Source organism: Chenopodium album, chromosome 27 (assembly GCF_948465745.1).
Source record: "Chenopodium album chromosome 27, dcCheAlbu1.1, whole genome shotgun sequence".
Lineage (NCBI taxonomy): Eukaryota > Viridiplantae > Streptophyta > Magnoliopsida > Caryophyllales > Amaranthaceae > Chenopodium > Chenopodium album.
In genome coordinates, this window is record NC_137860.1 from 26,219,806 (window position 1) to 26,238,990 (window position 19,185).

At 32.6% G+C, this 19,185-nt stretch overlaps 2 protein-coding genes and 1 non-coding gene across 3 annotated transcripts; 2 read left to right on the forward strand and 1 right to left on the reverse strand.

Annotated features, from left to right (window-relative positions):
- Nucleotides 1–2,867: 2,867 nt before the first annotated feature.
- On the reverse strand, nucleotides 2,868–9,745 carry LOC145621453 (cytochrome P450 monooxygenase 76AD131-like). Its single transcript, XM_081676181.1, has 2 exons — nucleotides 8,879–9,745; nucleotides 2,868–3,467 (listed from the first exon to the last, which is right to left on the reverse strand). The coding sequence occupies exons 1-2, from the start codon at nucleotides 9,743–9,745 to the stop codon at nucleotides 2,868–2,870; spliced, it is 1,467 nt and encodes a 488-aa protein (XP_081532307.1).
- Nucleotides 9,746–10,569: 824 nt separating this feature from the next.
- TRNAK-CUU (transfer RNA lysine (anticodon CUU)) lies at nucleotides 10,570–10,642 on the forward strand. Its single transcript has one exon. It is a non-coding gene; the product is annotated as a tRNA-Lys (tRNA).
- Nucleotides 10,643–15,148: 4,506 nt separating this feature from the next.
- LOC145621376 (protein OXIDATIVE STRESS 3-like) lies at nucleotides 15,149–16,286 on the forward strand. Its single transcript, XM_081676107.1, has 2 exons — nucleotides 15,149–15,587; nucleotides 15,834–16,286. The coding sequence occupies exons 1-2, from the start codon at nucleotides 15,307–15,309 to the stop codon at nucleotides 16,114–16,116; spliced, it is 564 nt and encodes a 187-aa protein (XP_081532233.1). The 5' UTR covers nucleotides 15,149–15,306; the 3' UTR covers nucleotides 16,117–16,286.
- Nucleotides 16,287–19,185: the final 2,899 nt, after the last annotated feature.

A 19,185-nucleotide genomic window follows, 5' to 3' on the forward strand; every position in this document is an offset into this window, starting at 1 on the left:
ATAACAATAAAATAATATCAAGCAACATAATAATAAATCAAGAACAATAATGATAATAGCATGATAAGGCATAATAAAGCTTAATAATAATAGCAAGATCCTAGGCATGATACTAACAATATTAATAACAATCCCTAGCATGTCACTAAACAATAAAGATCAAAGATTTAAACCTAACATGGTACTAACATGATAACATGATATTAGAAAGAGTAAAGGCACCCTAAACATGATACTAGAAAGCATAAAATAACATCCTAACATGATACTAGGAATTAAACAATAATAAGCATGCTTTCTACATTGAAAGAGAGTAATAAGATTACATACTTTGAAGCCTCGTACCTCTTTCTAATAACAAAATACACAAGTTAGTAAACTTCAATGAAAATAATAAACAATAATTAAATAATTAAAGAATTAAATTGAATCAAGTTAAATAAAGTTTAGACTAGTTTTGGACCAAACCCTTAGAAAATATCAACCTTTCACGTCTAAGGCGAAGGCAACTTCGAACTTGGCTAAGAGATTCTAAGTCTTGTGAATGCGGAATATTGTATTTTGTAAAAAGCTAGTTTAGAAAGAGAGAAAGAAAAGAATTAAGGAAGAATTGATGATTGTGAATGATTTCTGAAAACAGGAATTCGGACCCTATTTATAAGAAAAATAGTCCGGAAAAACATAGAATTTGATAAGGAATAAAACTCCACTCTGTCGCTAACAAACCGACCTTGTCGCCAGAAATTTATCCTGTCGCCAGGCGACAGAGTCTGTCGCGAGGCGACAAGCCTGTCGTTTCGCGACAAGACAGTTTTTTGCGGATTTTGTTTTAATCATATCTTTTGATCTAGAAGTCCAAATAAGTCATATAATATGTCGTTGGAAAGCTCTTGAAGTCTACCTTCAAATGCAATTAGAATCAGATTAAAATCTTTTGTAGATAAAAAGATATGGACGAAATAGTGAAAGGGTGTCAGTTTTGGATAGAGTTTCGTATATCTTTAATATCTTTGTCGTTATAGCTCGGATTTATTATTATAATATATCATTGGAAAGATAATTTCAAGATCTATCCAACCATATAAAATTTGGATAAAAAATATGAGGCACGAAAATAATATCTGACTGTCTTTGAACATGTTTAAATCCGAATAGAATTAGGAAAGTTTTAAAAAAGGAAAGTTTATATTCAAATCAAATTCTATGATCTTATCTTTTCAAAAAAGGATAATTAAGATATTTTAGAAACTTATAGAAGATTCTAAAATCAGTTTAGGAATAGGATTAAACCTTTGGACCCTCCACATGATCATTGGGTCGTAGGTAAAATCCGGTTTGGGCCCAGTTTAGTATTTTGGCCATAACTTCCTCATTATTCATCGGAATTGGGCTTATAATATATCGTTGGAAAGGTCTTTTCAAGCCCCATACAACTACACTATTATTGGACCCTTATCATGGACCAAAATAAACTGAATTGGACGTTTTCATAAAATAGAGGGGTTTTCGAAAACAGAAAGAAGGATTTTAATAAAAACTAACCGCATCACTTGACTTTTCACACTTTCACCTTATTCGATTATGGTTCGACGTGACAGGTATTCAGCACTGGGTTTAGTTTTGGGGAGACACAATTTGGTGTCTACAACTAGCTCCTAATATTTTAAGAGGAAGTTCCAGTTAATCAATTTGATAAACAAAATTTGTTTATCAAATGGCAAAATGGTAAATAAAACAACATAAATGCACAGTCATCATGGCATTTTCGTAAATATATCAACAACAGTGTGACCCATATTTAATAAAAAGTTGTTGATTTATTTACAATTGTGCCATTTGATAAACAAATTTTGTTTATCAAATTGATAAACTTGAATTATTTTCCCTATTTTAAAACCGCCATGTATTATATTGCATGGTTTTAATTATTTGGTTATCTTTTGCTTAATTGCTTAAACACACGGTAAAAATCAGTAAATGACCCTAGCTTAGGTATATCATGTTCAGAATAAACCTTGGTTCAAAATTAAGTCAACCTGATTCTAATCCACACCCATATTGGCCATATATAAAAATGACCAAAAATACCTTGTTATGTATAAAACCAATTTTAACTCAACCGAATCCAAACCAAAGCTGAAGTGTAAGTGGTGCCTTAATCCAAATTTGATTCTAATAAATACCTTGAAAGTGACTCGTAAAAGTGGAGGGAAAAAAATATTGTAGGAAAGAAAATTACTCATATTGGGGCCTATATAATACGCATATTACCTCCATTTGACCATTTCATATTATTTGCAATTTCAGAAGACTACACGGAATCCTAGACAAAATTTATTTGTAGTTGACCAATTAACTACAAAATTACCTACAAAATTTAAAAAAAAAATCACTAATCCAGTATAGAAATTAACCAATTAAGATGTGGATAAGTGATCAAACTAGCTCAATATTTTGTAAAGCTAATCCAATCCTTTTCTTCTAAGTTTATATAACTTGTACTTGCTCCGTATACAATTATAGTTTAATTGAACGAAGAGGAGTTGGTTATCCTATAGTGGCAATTTAGCAAGCTAAGATTGACGTAGTCATCTCCTTATTATAATAAAGAGTATGTATGAACTCATTAACTGTCGTTTAAAAACCAATTTCACTAACAAAAATACCTTTCAAAAGAAACATATATAAATGATATCAGATTTTGGACAGTACTTCATGTTACATGCACTAATAAGTAGGCATTTGATGATTTGAAAATATCAAACCCTCCTCATATTAGTGAATATTATTTAGATAAAGGAGAAAACAAACCTTTATGGATTAGAAAAACATTTGTAATTTAAGCATTGTCATGAAAAAGAGCTAGTTCATCTAGAAAGTGGAATAGCTTGTAGTGGCTCAACCTTTTGTAATGTTATACCGAACTTTTCCTCCATGTTTATATCCTTGGTACCATTGCCATTTTCCCAATTGAAAGAGTGAAGAAGAGAACCCAACATTAGGTGTAACATCCTATAAGCTAGGGGAATTCCAGGACACATTCTTCTTCCTGATCCAAAGGGTATGAGCTCAAAATCACGTCCTTTCACATCAATTTCTCGTCCCAAAAATCTTTCAGGTGCAAAAATCTCTGGATTTGGCCAAACACTTGGATTATGACCAATTGACCATACATTAACCCAAATGGTTGCATTTTTGGGCACTAAGTAGTTATGTAGTAGTACATCTTCGTTAGCTTTGTGGGGAACTAAGAAAGGAGCCGGTGAATGCAATCTAAATGTCTCCTTTACTATTGCTTGAATATATGGTAATTTTGAAATATATGTTTCTTGCATAAACTCGCCCTTCCTAAGCACCCCATCTAGTTCAATATGAGCCTTTTCAATGATTTGTGGGTTGCACAATATTTCCGCCATTGCCCATTCTAGCGTGCTAGCGGTGGTATCTGTTCCTGCCATAAATAGATCCTGATAGTAGAGAGGTAGACAAGTAAATAAGTTTAATGCACTTGTGTTGCATTCATATTCAATATTATCATTAAAGATATTTGGATTAACCCATCTAAAAAAAGAAAAATTTAAAATTCATTTGTAGATTTATTCCATATACTAGATTTTCTACTAAGGGGTATTTTGGTTTAACACATCGGAATGGAATGGATTAGAAACCTATACCATGGTGTTATGGATTGAGAATCTCATACCTTGCTAAACTTGTTTGGTGTGAAATTGGAATGGCTTTGTATCTAGTTATTAGGGTATGTATCTAGGATGGATTAAATTTAGAATTTTAGGGGTGGGGTGGATATATATATATGAGATTGTAGGGGCAGGGTTGGATACCATTGGTATGAGACTCCATGGCATAAAAAAGGCACCATCAAACACTAGTTCCAATTAATTCAATCCAAAAAGCCCAACTAAACACCCCTCTAAGTTATATTCCCCCCGTCCCAAAATAACTGGGACATTGGACTTTTTTCACTATTCATGTATTATCTTTGACCATTATTATTTACTAACATAATAAAAACATTTGTTAGATAAGTTATAATATAGTGTTTTTTTATAATGTAATTTTAATAAATATTTAGTTACATATATAAAAACAAAGTCAAAGTAGTACATAGATCAGAATGGATGTGTGCAAAGTTGACTGTGTCAGTCATTGTGAGACAGAGGGAGTAATTATTTATTGTATAATTGAAAGACGACAATTTATTCAATTTGCTAATAATATTACTAGAATAGAATCAGAAGAAGTACGTATGTAATTTTGCAGTGATTTATATAAACTTTTATGTTATTGCCCATGATTAGCCCGTAATTAGAGATGTCAAAACTTGACCCGACCTTTTGATTGAAAAGAGAAAAGGTTATTCATTCCCATATATAAAAACATATCAATTATAAAGGATTGTCCAAAATGGAAAACTTGTCAATTACTTCATTCTTTTTTTTTCTTAGCTGCATCAATTTTTATGTATGGAACTTTCAAGTTTCAATTTAGATGCATCACTTTCTCTTTTAATTATTAACGATTTATTCTCTCACATATCACATAGGCCCTCTTTATTATTTCTATCTATCTCTCTTTACTTTAGAAATTGTCTAAAAATCCATAAATTTAAAAGTATTGTGTCTAATAAAAAGTGAAGGAAGTATATAACAATAGAGGGATTAGGTTTGAATTTTTGTTGAATTCGTTACACGACAAACATTGAATTGAACAATATTAATTTATTTTTTTTCCTTTTTTTTTTATTTTTTTGACAATCAATAAAAAAAACAGAAAACACTAATGAGGCTGTCTCCTAGCTGCAATTGCTAAGTTATGAGCCCCACTTATATGTTGGGTTTGTATGTGTGGAGAGTGGTTCAAGAGTATGGAGGCATAAGGGAGGTTCGACCGAACAAGAACAATGGGGTTCGGGGAGTTCGGTCGAACCAGTGAAGCAGTAGCAGCGCCACTTCGATTTCTGGCAGAGGAGTGACCGAACCAAGGGAGGTTCGACCGGACCACCTCAGGTTCGGCCGAACACAGGGTAGGTTCGGACGAACCCCCTGCTGCCAGCTTTGACGGTGCGATTTTTGTCATGTTTGTTGCGTTTTATTCTTAGCCATTGATTACTCTTGTACTCCTAGAATATATATACTCATTGTATGTCATTTATTAGGTATGATGTTAGATTAAAAGTAAGAGAAAAAACCTCTTGTTATTAGTTCATCTTCTTAGGGATTAATGGTGCTTTGAGAGCTTGTAATCATCATCATCAAGTTACTCCATAGTGGATTGGTGGGTTTCCTCCCGGTACTCGGGTTCCCACGGTAAATTCGTTCTTGTTTCTTTGCTTTACTTGCTTTCGTTCTTCGTTGTTGTTATCATCGTTAATCATAAACTTGCTAGCACGTTTGTTAATCCTTTCATTATACAATTTGTACTGACTTTTCTAATGATGAAACAAGAGAAGGATACAGCTCTGCGTTTCACATTAGCTATAATAGGTTTGATTGGTATTAGAGCCAAGGTTAATTTGGTCGTATTTTGGATTAGTTTGTGTGGAATTGCTTGTTGGTTGTGATTCAAAAGCCAATTTTTTGATTCTTTGGTGTTAAAGTTTCAATTTTTGGTGTTGTGGGTGCTCAAAATTTGAGTGGTTTGTTGGAATTTCAATTCTTGTTATTGAAATTTGAAATCTTGAATTTTGGGATTGATTAACAATGGAAGACGGGAAAGTAAGGATTGAGAAGTTTGATGGAAAAGATTTTGGGTTTTGGAAGATGCAAATAGAGGATTATTTGCACCAAATGGATCTTTATCAACCTCTTGAGGAAACGAAACCCTCCCATATGAAGGAGGAGGATTGGAAGGTCTTGGATCGCAAGGCACTTGGAGTAGTGAGATTGTCATTGTCGAGGAATGTTGCCTACAGTGTCAAGGATGAGAAGACAACGGCGGGTTTGATCAAAACTTTATCAAGTATGTATGAAAAGCCCTCGGTGGTGAACAAGGTTTACTTGATGCGTCGATTGTTTGATTTGAAGATGAGCGATGGTAGCTCGGCCGCGGAACACATGAATGAGTTCAATTCGATATTGAGCCAATTGTCTTCGGTGGAGATTAAGTTTGATGATGAAGTGAAGGCATTGATTTTGTTGTCCTCCTTGCCTACGTCGTGGGAAACGGTGGTGGCCGCTATTAGCAACTCTTCGGGGAAGACGAAGCTAAAGAGTGATGATGTGAAGGATTTGATTTTGAGTGAGAGCACTCGAAGAAGAGAATCCGGGGAGTCATCCGGTGAGGCATATGCGTTTGAGAGTAGGGGAAGGGGGAGACAACAAGGTGGGAGTGCTAGTCATCATGGGAGGTGGAAGAGTAGAGGGCCGGGAAGATCGAATGCCAATGTGTTGTGTTGGGGATGTGGCGGTGAGGGGCATGTGAAGAGAAGTTGCCCCAAGATTAAGAAGGAGGGGAAAGGCAAGAGCCAAGGGAGTGATGAGGATGAGGATGCATCCACAAACTCGGTGACGGAGTATGATTCGGATGCTTTGTGTGTAAGCACGGAGTGCTTCGTGGATGCTTGGGTTCTTGATTCCGGATCTTCAGTTCATTCCACTCCATGTAAGGAGTTGTTTCGGAGGTTCAAGTCCGAAAAGCTTGAGGATGTTCACCTTGCGAATGGTGAATGTGTTGAAGTTATGGGGAGTGGAGATGTGAGTGTGAAGCTCATGAATGGTGGCTTGTTGGAGTTGAAGGATGTCATGTACATCCCAAAGTTGAAGAAAAGTTTGATTTTCGTAAGCAAACTCGACAAAGCCGGCTACTAGGTTGTGTTTGAGAGAGGGTCTTGGAGGATTGTCAAGGGAGCTCTTGTTGAATCTCCTGGGACATTCAATGGTTCCTTGTACACCTCGGGGAACACATGTGTAGATGTTGAAGGGGGATGTGATTCATTGAAGTTGGTGTCGTTTGTTGAAACGAGCCAAGAGAAGGGAGCTCACATGGGAGTTGTGAGTGATGTGAAGAAGACACACAAGGATGTTGTGTGGGTGAAGAATGTGCACAAGGGTGTTATGCATGAAAACCGGGCTAAGGGTGTTGTGTTTGGGTGGGAGCATGGTCGGAATGCTCCACAAACAAAGGGAAAGGCCAAAAGCTCGTGTGTTGTCATGGATGGTGTCAAGTTCGGGTGGGAGCATGGTAGGAGTGCTCGGAGAACAAAGAAAAATTCCATTGCTTGTGATGTTGGTTCGGGGTTGGGTGAGACCTCGATTTTGCTTCCTTGGTAGAAAGGAAGTATGGGTTGGTGCTTCCTCGGTTGAGAGGAAGTGATGGTGCTCTCTTGGTTGAAAGAGAGTGTGTTTGTTTGTTTTTCTTGGTGAAGAGAAAGTGTTTGTGTCAAGGTTGGTGTAGACCTTGATGTTTTGTCCTTGGTGTAAAGGATGTGCCTATCTTCCTTGGTGTTTAGGAAGTAGATGGTGTGCTTTGGAGATTGATGATGATGATGTTGTGTTCATTGGTTGTGTGTGATCTCTTGGAGATAACCATATTTCCGGGTTGGGAGATTGAAGGGTTATGGAGAGATGTTGCTCAACAATGGATGTGTTTTGAGTATGTATGAGATGCACACTTGAACCGATCTCCAGGTGGGAGATTGTTGGGTTTGTATGTGTGGAGAGTGGTTCAAGAGTATGGAGGCATAAGGGAGGTTCGACCGAACAAGAACAATGGGGTTCGGGGAGTTCGGTCGAACCAGTGAAGCAGTAGCACACTTCAATTTCTGGCAGAGGAGTGACCGAACCAAGGGAGGTTCGACCGGACCACCTCAGGTTCGGCCGAACACAGGGTAGGTTCAGACGAACCTCCTGCTGCAAGCTTTGACGGTGCGATTTCTGTCATGTTTGCTGCGTTTTATTCTTAGCCATTGATTACTCTTGTACTCCTAGAATATATATACTCATTGTATGTCATTTATTAGGTATGATGTTAGATTAAAAGTAAGAGAAAAAGCCTCTTGTTATTAGTTCATCTTCTTAGGGATTAATGGTGCTTTGAGAGCTTGTAATCATCATTATCGAGTTACTCCATAGTGGATTGGTGGGTTTCCTCCCGGTACTCGGGTTCCCACGGTAAATTCGTTCTTGTTTCTTTGCTTTACTTGCTTTCGTTCTTCGTTGTTGTTATCATCGTTAATCATAAACTTGCTAGCACGTTCGTTAATCCTTTCATTATACAATTTGTACTGACTTTTCTAATGATGAAAGAAGAGAAGGATACAGCTCTGCGTTTCACAGTAACTATAATAGGTTTGATCTCTCTTTTAACTCCATTTGTACATTAGCTATAATACTTTTCTAATGGTAAGAGGAACAATATTATTTAAGATCCCATTTTTTTGTACTCTTTCCATCCAGGCATTCACCACCATGTGAAATCATGATTTATATACTACTCGTATTCCTTATAGGCTTAAATTAAGCTATTTGCTTATTTAATAAATTACAACTCTCCCTTTTGTTCAGTTGTTTGCTTTTGTACTCAATTGAAACGTAACTTTCCACATGACTTGTAATATTAAAAAAAAAAAATGAAATAAAATAAAATAAAACAAGCAGTACTTCATTGACTTTTACACAATTCACCTTCTCTTATATATTTGACCGTTTTTTGTAAATTATATTATACATAACGAAAAATATATGTGGGATCTTAGCTTGTTAGATTTGTCTCAATATGTATTAAATACTGTCATAATTTATAACTTTTATAGTTTTAGTTATGAAGAATTAAACTTATTGTTCGTTAAAGTTCTACATCGGCAAACATGATAAATGAAACAGGTCAAGTAAAAAAAACGGAAGAAGTAAATCTCTCTTACCATGAGAAGATGTTTGATATCATCAAGAGTGAGATCTTCATCTCCATCTCCAACAAGCTTGAGTAAGGTACTTAGAACATCATCCTTGACATCAGATGGATCCTCCAACCTTTGATGAATAATATTCTCAAAAATCTTCTTCAACTTTGTCAACAAACCCGTTCTTCTTTTGACTACACCTTGCAAATCCAAGTGCTTGACTAATGGAAAAAAATCAGACACATTAGGCCTTCCTCCTTCTTCGAAGATATGCCAAATAATCTCCTTTAACTCTTGTGAATTCGACGAATCAAGGCTACCCAAATCCATCGAAAAAAACGTATTCGACAACAAATTTAACGTGGTAGTAAACCCTGCCTTACCAATATCAACGGGTAAACCCTTTTCACAACACTTTTGTACATAATCAACTAGCTCCTTAACCTTACAATGTCGTAACTCTTGACTCGAATCGAGTCGTTGATTTGTAAACAACTGAATAGTTGCAACCTTTCTAAGGGTCCGCCATTTGGGGCATACAGGAAGCCATGCCATAGAAAGTTTGCTGTGGTTGACTGCTCTAGCAGCATCTGGGATTGCCCTACTAGAAAGTGCTAAGTCATGTTTAACGAACATATGTTTGGCTATTTCAGGGGATGATATAACTATTGTAGTGTTGCTACCTAGTTTTAGAGTCATTATTGGGCCGTAAGTTTTTGAGAGCTCGTCGACAGCACGATGAGGCTTGTCGCCGAGCAACCGAATGTTGCCTATGATAGGCCATGGTTTAGGCCCTGGTGGGAGTTTGGATTTGGTTAACAATTTTGACAAGAAGAGGATGGTGAATATGATAGGTAGGAGTAGTAGTGATGTAGTGTAATATTCCATTGAATTGACTTGATTAATGAAATACAAGCCCTAAAGGAAAATAATTAGTACAAGCTAAGTAATCACTAGTACCTAATCTTGGAGTTACCGAAGTATACTCCTATTTGTTTAATCATAACTTTATCTTTATTAATTTAGGTTCTTCTACCTACCATTTGTATATACTTTCTCTGTGTTTTTTTCATTATTACAATTTGAACTTTTTTTAACTATTCACATAATAGTTTTGACTTGATTAGTTTAAAAATCTAAAAAAAAAAAAAAAAAAAAAAAAACAGGTATTAATTTATAATATATTGTTGGATTTGTCATAATGCATACTTTCATAAAATCTAACATTTAATTAGATAAATTAGTAAGGAAAGTCGTGTGTTTGGAGAAACTGTAACACTTAAAAAAAGCACAGAGGGCATATGTCATTCGACACACTTAATTTTTTTGTAACGTATATCAATGATCAACAAAATTTTTATAAATATCGGTGATAATATTGTAGAGTTTAACAGTTTCTATAATGAGTTACATGGATAATCTAATATTTGGTTTAGTAGTTGAAAACGGCTTCATCGATCACCAAAGATTAACCACTTGCATGGAAAATGCCTATCAATTAATTCTCCAAGCTGCCGCTTCTTCTACAAAATCTACTGCACCGTAAAATATTTCGAATTTTACAGATTTTACGGTTTTTACCACATAAATATGTTATGTACTTATGCTACTAGAGAGAAGATTTGTTGTACGATTGGGCCACATGATTATTGGATCAAGGCTCAAACTCTACCAACATGGGTGCTCGGGTATCCGCAAATGTGTAAAAACAAGCCCGTCTAGCTCAGTTGGTAGAGCGCAAGGCTCTTAACCTTGTGGTCGTGGGTTCGAGCCCCACGGTGGGCGTTAATTGGTTGTAAAATTTTTTTCATCTTCCCTACCTTATAAAAAGTAGAAAATTACTCTTATAAATAGTGTAATGCCAATTATACCCTTTAAATTGTGTATTTACATATATACCCTCATTAATATGTATAAATTTTTTTAGTGAATAGTGTTTGGATAATTATACCCTCTAAAAATTTAATTATGTACTTATTTGCTCTCATGCATTAGTGTTAGTTGTATTGGACATTTATACCCATAAACATAGTTGTTTACATATATTAATTCTGCCAACAACTAAATTTGTGATTTTAAAACAAGCCGAAAGAGCTTCTAGATATGACTAGCTATGCGCACGCATCGCGCGCGTTAGCTGCCCTAGTAATAAGAAAAATTGAAAATTACTAGTACTACTATTGCCAATTGTTTACCTTTACTATATTATCAAGTTTCCAATATCATTGCAATTGACAATTATACTTTTTTTGGTGAAAAAAAAATAAAAATAAAAAATATAATTGTCAATTGACAATTATACTTAAAAGGGGTGATTGGGCGAGCAAATGTTTAGTCAAAATTTTAGGAATCGTATTTTGAATTTATTTTCTGGAAACTTGAATAGAATCGATTAAAACAGTTGTTATAATATTGGAACCACCATGTATTATATACATGGTTTCGGTTTTAATTACTCAGTTTTATTTTGCTTACCCCCAGGCCAATAGTAGCAAGTTTTAATCCCAGGTGAAACTTGGTGTATACATTGTAAGGTACAATCGAGTTTATAACAACAACAACATGCGAAAGGGAGCACAAATGTGGTGGATTGGTTAACCAACTGTGGTGTCTCACAGAAAGTACAACTTAATATTTCTAACTTTGTTCCAGTAAACCTTAGGGTCTGTTCTCTTCAGATTCAGTTCAGTTCCAATAAATTCAGTTCATTCAGTTCCAATAAGTTCAATTTAATTCTTAATTTCCTTCTCTCATAAAATATTCAGTTCAATTTAGTTCAGCTTCAATAATTTCAGTTCAATTCAGCTTGGTTCAATCAATCAGAACAGACCTTTAGTCCGATTTTAGAGGAGGATGCTAGGGCGTGGACCCTCTCAAAAAAATGCAAAAGGGTAGTATTCTTCCTTAATATGGAGTACTTCGTATTGCATCATCCTTATCTTTATGGGCATGGACCCTCTCAAATGATGGGCCACACGGTCCTTCTGCCTAACCAAAAGTAACTCTCTTGCCAATTTGCCATCTTACATGGACCACGATCCTCCCTACCCAAAAGTTAGGGGATGGAAAAGAATGCTTTCTCAGAAAGAGAGGACTAAGGATTAGCATAGTTTGCTAATGTAATGTATAACGAGTTTTTATAAAATTAAAGCATGTTCTTGGTTTATATGCCAAAAGGACAATTGATAGAGGCATATTAAAAAATAATCGATAAAAAGTGCTAAGGGTTCGTTTGGCATCACTGAGGTTTTAATTTTTTGTTTTTTAAAATCATATGATATACGAAGTATGTCATATAATGAATTAAAAATTAATCAAACTTATTTAAATCATGATAATTTTGAAAACTGATTACAGTAAAGTGAAAACACCTTTTTTTTGTTTTTTGTTTTTAGTTTTCGAAAAAACGAAAAACTTGGGCTTGTTTGGCATCATTTTTGGTTTTCAGTTTCCTGTTTTTTTGAAAACTAAAAACCAAAAATAGGAAACAAGAAAAAAATGTTTCCACTTTTTTGTTGTCAGTTTTTAAAATTATCATGATTTTAATAAGTCTAAATATTTTTTGATCCATTATGTGACATATATAATGTACTTTTAAAAAACAAAAAACCAAAAAACAGAAAATCACAGCGATGCCAAACGAACCCTTAAAAACAAAAAACGATGTTAACCACGCCTTAAATTCAGGATAAATTTCTAATTTTTTGACAAAAGGATAAATTTATAATTGAAAATTTACAATTAGAATAATTAATTTTCAAATATTTTAAATGAATTTCTAAAATAAGAAAAATATAGCTATTACAGGAACGAAATCTATACCCTTGATTTATTCCAAAAAAAAAAAAAAAAAAAAAAAAATCTATACCCTTGATTGTTTATTTGCTTGTAAATTTGTAATGTATATGTTGTTTCAAAAAAAAAAATTTGTAATGTATATGTTACAAAAAACTACTCATCAAAGTAACTATCTCCTTTATTATATGATATTCCTTATGCCACTACAAAAGAAACTACGATGCAATGGAAGCTTCAATTGATTATTCTCTACAACTTATCATTCTAGCCAGTAGCCATGCAACGAACCCACTTAAATAAAATCCATTAATTAAATAGAAAACAATTCATGGATTGTTAATTTTGCACATCCCTCTGAATCTACAAATAATTTCATGGTGAATCAAATTAGAGGTGAAACTTTGTTTGAATAGCTTTCCAACAACTGATCATGTATACTCATTTATAATTTAAAAATCTAAGCTAGAGCGAAAGTTATACTTGTAGATGTTTTACGAAGATGTACCTGAAAAGTTCCCGAACTCCTGAACATAAAGTTCGTCCAAATTTATTCTTTTTTATCTCCCCAATACGGAGTACTATTTATGTGGTCAAACTTATATAAAAAAATCTTTGACGGTATTATATAATTACCATATATACAAGAAAAAAGTTATCAAATGAGATATTGTTAAATTTGTTATAATTTGTATTTTCTTAAGGAAATTTGCAAATTACAGCCATTTGAAATTCGAATTTTGCAAATTGCAAACATTTAAAAAAAAATTGCAATTTGCGGAAATTGTAAAAATGAGACACTTAAGTTATTTTTTTTGCTAATTCCGAGCTCAATTCGGCCCTGTAAGAAATAAAATATCCCTTAAAACCTTTACTGAAGATTTTTCGACATGTAAACCGATGAAAAAGTTGAATCGGACTGCAATTTATACGAACTTTTGGACTGTAATTTACAATTTTTTTTAAAATGGCTGCAACTTGTAAAATACAGAATTTAAATGGCTGCAATTTTTAAATTTTCCTTTTCTTAATATCAAATATTCATAAATATTACTTATATAAAATGAGAAATATTAATGCTTTAATTTGTACATTGTATACCGTACAAAACACACACACACACGCACACACACAAAAAGAATGAAGGAAGGAAGGAAGATTAACCCATAAATTTGAGAGTGATGTATAGCTCATGTGGTTAAACCAAATCAACAGAAATTTCAAATATGTATCATTTTATATCAAATGAATAGAATATTTTCATATGCTAAAAAGTCCTTTTTCATTAAAAAGAAAAAATAATAGTCATTAAAATTGAATAACATTTTCAAGCTTGACTTGAAACAAAGCAATGGTTTACTCCAAAATTCAACCAAGAAAAAGCATTCAAAGCCATGCCTTAGAAAAACACATATTATGGGTCAACATAGATTTGAACAACGCGGCATAAGACATATAGTATTTCAATATGTTAGGATTTCTATCCATGCATTTTTTTATTAGGACGACATAAAATTATGATTAAATCAATTATTATAATTTATCCAAAATAAATAAAAATAAAAAATAAATAAGAATCCATACCATACTTTTGAATATATGATAGGTGACCTATAACACTACAAAAATAAATGGTCGGCGAGCAAGCAAAGGTGACTCGGATATAGCCGATAAAGCTTATCCTTTCATAGTATGCAATTAATTATTATCAAATGTTTTGCGAGGTCTAATATAAGCAACTCATACATCCACAAACCCCACATAGGATAGGATAATATCGAATCTATAAGATAAGGTTTTTTATTTATTTCAAAGAAAAAGAATTCCTTGCTCCAAAATTTATAAATTATCCCATACATGAGGGTACATGGATGCTTCTTGTACACCCTATTATTTTCGTCGAATTAATTCTCTATTTTGACTTTTACGTCTACTAATAGCATTTTAATTTTCTATTACGGATAGAATTTTTGAAATTTAATATTAAAACTGATTTATAGCTATATTTTATAATAATAACATTTTAATTATTTTATATATTTGTATTAAAATTATTAGAATTAATGTATAAATAATGAAAAATTCTATATTGTAGTCTACCTAACAAAATTAATTTAAACATAATGATTAGCACAAGGCTAATAAACTTTCATTCTCATCCCTTAAAATTTCAATGATAACTTTATCCCATAGCCTTAATGTCTTAAAATACGAATCTAATTTTATCACTAGACCAAACCCATATTTGGTTGGTATAATGGTATTAATATAACTTGATCACTCAATCAAAATTCAAAACAATCAAGATGATCAACAAAAGAATTCAATACACGTGGCATGATCATAGTGGGTGATATGTTACTTGGTCCGTGTTACTTGGTGTCACCTTATCATCTCTTAGGAAGGGGCCAAGATAACAATCATCGTTAGACATGTGGCATAAATTATGTGGATATATATTATATTATAAATATGCTCCCCATAAAAGATTCAATCTTATATTTTGTTGTTGCATAATTAATACTATCTCTATTATAAACATAAATAGTATATATTCTCATCTCTAACCATTCCTTTCTATCATTATTGTTATTATTTTTCTCTCAACTTTAAATCTCTTCTCTCTAAAAACACAAAGAAATAAACACAAGAAAATGGAAGCATCACAATTTTTGAGATTTTATCATATAGATGAAGATCATAAGTTCATGAATAACATGATGGGAGGAAATCATCAACATCATCATGATCATCATGATGATACATACATTAGTGAATCATCAAGTTCATCCTCCTTTGAAGACTCTAACAACTCTAAGGAATCATCTTCATCCGACTTGCTTGATGATGCATCATCAACATCATCATCACCACCATCATCACCAAATGGACCGTTGTATGAATTATCCGAGCTCATGAACCAACTTCCCATCAAGTAAGTTCCATTATTATATGCCTTGATCAATACTAAATTGCATATTAAACAAGATCCTCTCCGATTACTAGACGGTCCACTTGTCGAAGAACTTCAAAATTTTATACTTTTATCATAATCCTTTTATGGTCTAGTAATTCGAGAGGATCCTCAATACTTAATTAATATTTATTATAGAGAAATTATTTAGATGATCCGATCCACGATTTATTTACTTATCGAGTTTGTTATTATTAATTTTTGCAGGAGAGGATTATCAAAGTTTTACCAAGGGAAATCACAATCATTTACGTCACTAGCAAAAGTGGCAAGCTTAGAAGACCTTGCAAAGAAAGATACTCCTTATCAAAGAAGATTAAAAGCATGTAAAAGTTATGGAGGTGGTTTAAATAATTATAAATCATATACTCTACCAAAAGCTGGCATATCAAAGAAAAATTCAAAGGGTTCTTTATCAAATCTATCGTGTTTAACTAGGAAAGGTAGTTTTTGTAGACCTCCTCTAAGTCCTGTACAAAGTACCTTTTAATTTTGTTTTACTTTTCTATTTCATAATTACTTATGAATTAAGTTATTATACGTTTAGAATTGAAATTCGATCATAGAGTATGATCGATGAACAAAGATATAGTGTTCATATATACTTTGTATAATACTTTACATTATTTATTCAAATTAAATGAGTTTATTAAAGGCAAATTGGATGGTTTATGAATTATATGAATTAAATTTGATTTTGATATGATAAACTCGATATATCTTCAATTGATCCTTCATCGAGCTAGAACAGCTAAAATGTTTGCATAAAGTATTATGATCCCATGGTATAATTAATGTATAATGTATGTTTGCATAGTAATCTTGACAACTTTTAATTATGATCTTTAAACTAGATCATAAAGATCTGCTATGCTTATACCTAAACAATATATATTTTGGTAAAGAGATTAAGTTTGGCAGATGTACAACTATTAACTAATAACTATACAATACATGTGATCCAACCAAAAAAATATTACGTAGCAGTTGGCAAAGATTTATCATAATTTTGCAAGGAAAATATGAAGGAGTGATATTTTCGAACACAATTTCCTTGGCAAACATCATAGTATAACGTGCCTAGGAAAAATCTTTTATTAATATAAGGTTAACTTTTTTGTTCACACACTAGAGATTATACTAGTACGGAGCAACTTTTTAAATTTAAAGATATGTCTATCAAAATTCAAAATTGAGTGAAAATTTAATTGGTTACCAAAATTGATAGATTCAACCACAATTCCAATAAAGTAATGTGCTATTATTGAAGATATAGATATGTACTACCGATGATAACTTATCTTATATTTTGGTAGTATCCCATATTGCTACGAATTATTACGTGACATACACACAATCAAGTACATACTCATATTGCAATAATAATTTAGATAGGATATCAACTAAATTCCCTTAATGTCTTTTAAACACAATCACACAATACAACTAATACAAACATACAGGATGACATCACTAGTACGAGTGATTAGATTATTAAATCTATCCTTCGGTCTCAACCATCAATTTGAACCTTTTAGTTGAGATGAACCTTTAATTTGGTATCTAAGAATCAATGATATAAATCTTTCAAAAAAAAAAAAAAAAAAAAAGAATTAACGATATAAAGGTTACAAGTTCAAATCTCATCTACCCTTCCTTTCAAATGAAATATTAAGCGTTGAGTATAATAAAGCCCATATTGCATCCATATTTCAAGTTTAACGGGCTCTCATGTAAGAGGGTGTGGTCCTCCAACAATGAGTAATAAGCTAAGTAAGAATGAAGTATGTACCCAATACTAATTCAAACATACATATACAAACGAATAATATGGATTAAATAGCTTGTAGAGAATTTAAATTCCGGCCTCCATGAAATATATCTAGGTATAAATAACGAAAGATGTGGTCTTTTCAATGAATTTATTTAATTTGTGTATATATGGCCAAGGACCATTAATGGGTATCTTTTATATTTTATCACTTCGAAAAAATGAGAGTCAGATGAGATTTAAACTTGTGATCACTTTATTGTGATGACTTTGTTACCAAGATATATGATGAACACAATCAAAAGATTAGGCTGTAATTAAAGTCTTAGGATTTATTTCAATCAATTTTGGTGAGAGGAGGCCGGAAGGGGTGAGGCAATATCTAATTGTTAAATTTGGCCATTTTCCTTTCCAATTTCCAATTGATGGTGATGTTTTGAGGAGTTCTTGGTTTTTATTTACTAGTATGTATTATATTACTGTATTATTTTACCAGATTACAATTAGATATTCTAATCTATAATTTGTCACCTGTCAATAAAAAAAAATAAAAAAATAAAAAAAATAAAAAAAAAATTTAATTTGTCTATAAGGTTCATAAAAAGTAATTAACTTTTTAAAGTACTCATTAGTTCCTATATGAAAAGAATTATGTTACAGCAAAAATTGCCCTCAAAGTGAGACATGTAAAACATTCACATCGGATTTTCAACTAATTTTCAAAATAATATTCCAAATGTTGAATAAATTGGGCTAATATTCTTAATTTAATTCCAACATGCCACAAATACAAATCCTAAACACCCTAGCAAAATCTGTCATTACAATTAGGAATTGATAGAGTGAAAAGAAAAGGAAAAAAAAATGAAGGTAAGAAAGTCAAAGAGGAAACATGACTAAATATGTCCAAAATCTTGTCACTTACTTTAATTTGATGTGATTATATCTAGATATAGTGTAAAATGAACATTCTTAGGCTGCGGAGTGGAAATTGTTGCGCAAGTAGTACAAGCACACAGGATTGGAATATTTCAAATGTGAAACTTCATCCCACCAACAAGATTTTAGATTTAATTAGGAAATTTCAAAGAGAATATGTAAAGTAAAGAAAATAAGTGGTTCTCACCCATTGGCTGTTAATTAATCTTAAAGTTATAAAAAAAAATATATATGGCACATATCCCTCTTATAAAATTCATTCTAAAAATAAATCTAATGATACGTCAAAATCTAATTATCTTTATAATGGAAAAATCTAATATCTAAATGTATGTACTACACAACTTTTTTTCAAAATTATTCAATACTTTTGCTTTTTTTAAGTGATTGTGTGGCGTGTGGGTCGTATTAATAAGAGCCACGACATTTTATCCAAAAAAACAAAAGTCATAACTTACCTATTTAGATAGTAAGTGATTAATTTTTAGGCCTTGTTTGGTTGGCTAAATAGTTAGTGGGAAGTCAAATTTCCATGAATTTCATTTTCATCCTCTTGTTTGGTTGACACAAAAAAGTGAAAATGGGGCCATGAAAATTCATGGAAATTTTGACTTCCCAGAAAACATGGGAATTCACTTACCTTACCCCCTTGGTAAGTTGAAATTCCTATGGGAATTTACTTCCTCCATTCTTAACCAAACAAATTTGTTGAATTTCCATGAGTTTGATGATGGAATTTATTTCCCATAAATTGAAATTTCATGGGAATTTACACTTCCCTAATGAACCAAACGACCCCTTAGAACTAATCAAACTTTATTACCACTTCATTACTTGAGAGAGAATATA

Bases quoted from the DNA above. Each gene is read 5' to 3' on its own strand.
- LOC145621453 (XM_081676181.1), bottom strand. From the start codon at position 9,745: ATGGAATATTACACTACATCACTACTACTCCTACCTATCATATTCACC. The intron at 3,468-8,878 runs GTAAGAGAGATT...CTCTACTATCAG, and splicing joins ATATCAAACATCTTCTCATG to GATCTATTTATGGCAGGAAC.
- LOC145621376 (XM_081676107.1), top strand. From the start codon at position 15,307: ATGGAAGCATCACAATTTTTGAGATTTTATCATATAGATGAAGATCAT. The intron at 15,588-15,833 runs GTAAGTTCCATT...TAATTTTTGCAG, and splicing joins ATGAACCAACTTCCCATCAA to GAGAGGATTATCAAAGTTTT.